Source organism: Lactuca sativa, chromosome 2 (genome assembly GCF_002870075.4).
Source record: "Lactuca sativa cultivar Salinas chromosome 2, Lsat_Salinas_v11, whole genome shotgun sequence".
Taxonomy (NCBI): domain Eukaryota; kingdom Viridiplantae; phylum Streptophyta; class Magnoliopsida; order Asterales; family Asteraceae; genus Lactuca; species Lactuca sativa.
Genome location: NC_056624.2, coordinates 102,939,642 through 102,945,172, shown reverse-complemented (window position 1 = coordinate 102,945,172; position 5,531 = coordinate 102,939,642). Strand labels below are relative to the sequence as shown.

At 31.9% G+C, this 5,531-nt stretch overlaps 1 protein-coding gene across 1 annotated transcript; it reads right to left on the bottom strand.

Annotated features, from left to right (window-relative positions):
* Positions 1-791: 791 nt before the first annotated feature.
* Positions 792-2,362, bottom strand: LOC111886296 (malonyl-coenzyme A:anthocyanin 3-O-glucoside-6''-O-malonyltransferase). Its single transcript, XM_023882530.3, has one exon. It carries the CDS (start codon positions 2,292-2,294, stop codon positions 924-926), a length of 1,371 nt encoding a protein of 456 aa, XP_023738298.1. The 5' UTR covers positions 2,295-2,362; the 3' UTR covers positions 792-923.
* Between the last annotated feature and the right edge of the window lie 3,169 nt (positions 2,363-5,531).

Sequence of the window (5,531 nt, the reverse complement as noted above, 5' to 3'; positions counted from 1 at the left end):
CCCTGGAGGTAAATCAAATTACTTTTTCAATATGGGGAATATAGCTATTGATTAAAATATGGGTTTAAAGAAAGCAACGTCAAAATCAAAAACTCAAAGTCAACATATATATATATATATATATATATATATATATATATATATATATATATATATATATATATATATATATATATATATATATATATATATATATATACCTACGGTGCGGTTCGTTTTAGTGGACCGATTTTTGGATAAAAACCGCACCGCACCGTTGACCTTCGGTTTTTGCAAAAACGAAATCCGCACCATCGGTTTTTACATCGGTTTCAGTTTGACGGTTGCGGTTTATTGCGGTTTCATCGGTTTTTTTTGTAATCGGTTCAGTTTTTGCTCACGCCGACATATTTTATAGTAAATTATACGAATGATCCCTATAGTTTAGGTTAATTTGCCTGTTTGGTCCCTATCTTATTTTTTTTAAATCGGAAGTTCCATACTATTTGTTTTTGTTACACGTTTGGTCCCTGACTTACCTAAAAAGACTATTTTGTCATTCATTTTTTAATTTATTTAAATAAACATACCCCCAACCCCAATCTTCCACCTTACCTTACCTACCCTACTATTTTTCTGATTTTAAATAATAGTCTTTTTTAGGTTAGGCATGAACCAAACGCGTAACAAAAACAAATAGTAGCAACCTTCCAAGTTAAAAAAATAAGTTAGGAATCAAACGCACAAATTACCCAAACCATAGAGACCATTCGTTTAATTTACTCCATACATATGCACATTTTCAATGTTGATAAGAACAACCAAGAAAGCTACATTTTATTGATAACATATAGAACTTACACATGCCTACCCATGAGCAGACAAATAACTGTTGTACGTGTTGATAGATCCACATAAGAAATATTTTAACAAAAGACTCTTGCTCACTGTAATGTGCCATCCAATTCTCTAAAGATGGAAAGTAACACATCCATTTGTTTTGCAGGAAGAGACACCCCAATTTCAATATCAGCATCTGACTCTTTTGAAGCATTAACAGAAATCGAACTATGGTAATCCAGAGATATTGTCTCATGTCTTTTTGGCTTACCCCATCCAAACTCCAAATCGTAGAACTTAATCTTTGGTGATCCCGACACATTAAACCCTGGCACTGGCAAAAAGGCTGTCTTAATCACCCTCTCCCCATCTACAATCACTCCATTCTTTTTCTTTAGTGTGTCGCTTAAAGCCTTTGTAAATAATTCGAAAGCAGTAAGAAATCCATTGTTGCCTGCTAAGATGGTGCTTTTTATTTTGGATGTGAGAGATGCCCCTACACAGTTACCAAAATAAGTTTGAGGAACAGGTGGATCGAGGCGGGTCCTCCAATCCACCATACAATTAAACCTTTCTACGTCATCCTCTCCCTTCCTTTCTCCAATATGAACGTGTGATTTGGCTATGCAATGCCATATATACGAACATGCCACCGAAAAAGATGATACGTATTCCTGTTTTGGCAGTTGAGTGGATAACCAGTTCTTTAGCCCACTGATGCGTGCTTTGGTCAAGACAATAGTGGCACGAACTTTATCTGTAGGGCTAACAAGGTGAGGAGGCTGGTATTCCATATTAATAGCTGGAAGCCCCGGTATATTTAAGGAGATTTCATCTAAGGAGCTCGGGTATTGAATCACTCTTTCATAAAAAGGTAAAGATCCACTAGCTAAGAAAAACTCATCTGTACCATGTTTAGCAATCGAACTCCACGCCTTGAGGAAATTATACCTTGTGTTCGCATCACAAAGGGAGTGGTGGTTGGTGATCCCAATAGAGAAGCCTGAGTTAGGAAAAAGTGTAACTTGAACAGAAAAAACGGGGATAATAAGGTAATCGGATACTTGTTCTACACGTCCCAATAGAGGTACAAGCGGATAAAACGTGTCACACTTACGAGGATGATTTCCTGTAAGATCATTGAAATCAAGAGTACACTCGACAAAGCTAACTGCAACAGAGTCGCCTTGTACATGACGGATTTGTGGTTTTTTCTCAACACTTGCATTAGGAAACAGAATTATGTTGCCTGCAAATGGGAAGAAGTGTTGAAGAGTGATTGATAATGAATTTTTGAGGTTTGGCACAATTGTATCCAAGAAATATTGTTTAGAGTGAGTGGACTGATAAAAGAAAACCTGGTGGACCGGGAAGTAGGATAGCCAAATCATGTCCAAGAAAGTAAGCGGGAGAGACCTCTCCCCAACGGTGGCAGGAGGCGGAGATACTCGGCTATTCTCAAGAACGGTCAGCATACTAGTTCTGGCGTTTGTTTGAATTAGTGGGTTTGGATTATGCAAATGTTTCTGTTTGATGGCAATTTATAACCATGACAACGATGAGTTTTGCTTTTTAATAGAAAATAACATAACTCGTGAGCTTATTTTTTTAATAGAAAATAATCATTACAAAATTTGTATAATCTGGATTTTGATCTCAAATAGTAGGTGTGGACCGATTTACGTGATTATTTTTCACAAATAAGGATCAAAATTATAAGGTTTCTTTAAAACGAATTATTTTTATATTTGCATTTTGTTATTGTATTGTAATCTTATTACATTTTTTAGTTGAATGTTGTTTTATTATTATTAATAGTTGACCCGAGCAAAGCGGCAACGAAGATTAATTTATTCTTCGAAAACATGTTCCTAATGTATTGGTTGATCAAAGGTTAATATTTTGAAATAGTATTTGTGTTTACTAGATATCCATTTTAGTGTATTGATTGTTTTTGTTTGTGTTATGTGTGTTTTCTCTTCTGTCAGATCTATTGTCAGATCTATTGTACCGAAATATGAGATCAGTGAGATACTTTTTAATCTCGTATGATAATGATATCCACGCAAAGTGTTGATGGTGAATAGTTTTTTCTTTTGAAGACATGTCATATTCTAAAAAACATGCACCGAGCACAAATTTTTATTGGATGGTTTTACATTAGTTGGATGTGTATTTTTAGTATATTGATGGAAAGTGAAGAAATTTTAAAAAAGATGTTCGTCGGACGTGGGTTTTTATATATTGGGATTTTCTAATTGTTTCTATGTTTGTTGCATGTGTATGGTTTTCTTTTTGATAGATTTAGAAAATGATCCAAGACCATTTATGGAATGTTTGGTTCGCTTTGTAAAGATTTAACGATTTAGAATATGTCAAACAAATATGAATTTTAAAAGATGTTAAAAACAAAAAAAAAATTGAAATGTGTCAAACGGCTGTCGGGAAATGTAGTGAAATTAAATTTATTTTGTATATTTTTTGTTTTGTAATCATATCAAAATAAAGTTTTTAACAATCTATTGTTCACCAAACTATTTTATGACTATGGTTAGTTATAAATAAATCAATATACACCGGTATATACAAAATCAATGAGCACATAACAAATTACAAAAATAATTATACAAATATACATTATAAAATTGAAAAAAAAAAGTTACAATGATAAAAAAACAAATGAATTATTTTACTCACAAGTCACAACACATATACCAATATGGTTATAAGCTAAATTCGTTGGAGATCGGATAAGGAAAACAATAATTACCAAGTTTCATAGTTATTTATTTAAAATCTAAATCTACAAGTCTATCTCAACTACATGAGCAATAAAACCATCAATTGCATTGCAATTTAGATTAAATTACCATTTTATTCATGTATTATAAAAAATCACAATATTCATCAATATACGTTAGAGAAGTTAGAAGAAAAAGGAGAGAAACGATAGGTAACCGGGTAATGTCTTAATATTGTTGAATTAATGTGTTTAAGATCCTAACTAAATTGGTATAATGATTATAAATAAATATATAGTCTTTTTTAGGTTGCCTTCATAACCAGGAAATTGGTTGGATTATCAAAGGAGAGAGATAAATTATTTATTAATATACTATAGGATTAATATATTAATTAGAAATAGTAATAATTAATTAAGAATTAATCATAATTAATTTGGAATTAATTTTGGGTTAATTAGAATTAATTAATGGTGCAACGGCTGAGCTGCAATTATTCAATAATTTAACGAAAGAGAGTATCTAGATTCCTCCTAGCCTTAGACGGTTTTGGAAGCTCTTGATAGAGGTTTTGGAGCCTCCAACTGATAAAAATAAACTAGATAATTACTGATTTTAAATATTATTATTTTAAGTTTAAATCATGGGTTTCTATGATAAACAGGCAACTATGTAAAGGGTTGTACCATTGGTAATTTCGGACTAACCTCCACACACAAGAGAATTCTGAAAATTCTCATCCTCTCCCATCTCTATTTCAATCCTCGGTTCCTTGAGTTTTGGGTGTGACACATTAGAGGCAGTCATTCTTTTGGAGCTAGTTTGTCAAGGAGATTATCAAGAGTTTTTTATTAGCTTAATTCGACTTAAGCTATAAGGTATGTAGTTCTATTCATAAATTTGATTCATAGAGTTTATAGTTTTTGTTTCATAAGTATGTTGTTTTCAATTGAGAAAAGACATAGATCCAATCTAGGTTGAATGTACCCTTAAGACTTAAGTGAAATTCTGCATATACAAATTGATTGTAACCTAAAAACCCCAATAATGCTATAAAAACCATGTTTTTTCTATTAATTGTACATATAAGATGAAACTCAAAAAAAATCATAGGGCATGCCACATCTCTCAACAAATCTAATATTCGGTTATTTACTTGCCTAATTCGATTTGTAGGTTAATTATTAATAATTATATTTAAATTTTCTGATAAAATCCGAACTAAATAATACAAGATAATTTTGAAACCCTAGTTCGAGATTTAAGGAGTAAATAAGGAAACCAAATATTTAATTATAAGATAAATAAATGGAATTATCCTTAATGGATTTTTGATATAATACTTAATTAATGGTTTAATTAAAAGATAAATATATATCTATAATTGGTTTAAAAGATTACTGAACTTTGAGATACTCGGTGGTAAATATTTTCTTCATATTTTTTTTTTTAATTTGGGATGAATGAATAGTTTTTGTACTTGTTTTTCTTTATTGGTAAAAATGTTGTATTTTTGTTTATATATACTTTACATGCTTTTTCTGATTCAACAATGATTATACATGCACTCTTGTCTTTTTTGTATAAAGCACCTACGTTTTTTTTGTAGGTTTGGAATTTATTGAAGAAGATAATGATAATGATATTGGTCCTCCAAAGGTACTTAACAATATTCTTGACTATGGTCCAATGTGTTTTGCCAAGGTTCCCTTGATATCTGCTGACCATGCTCAAAGCAAAGGCCACATCAGGGCGAGTGCAAGTCATAGTATACATGTTCGAGCCAACTGCGGAAGCATAAGGTACTCGGCTCATCTCTGCTATCTCGACTTCGGTACTCGGACTTTGAGTCTTACTCAACTTGGCATTACTTTGGATTGGTAAATCCCCTTTCTTGGAATTCTCCATACTAAAACGTTTTAGTACCTTGTCCAAGTAAGTATTCTAACTAAGTCCTATTAGTCTTTTACT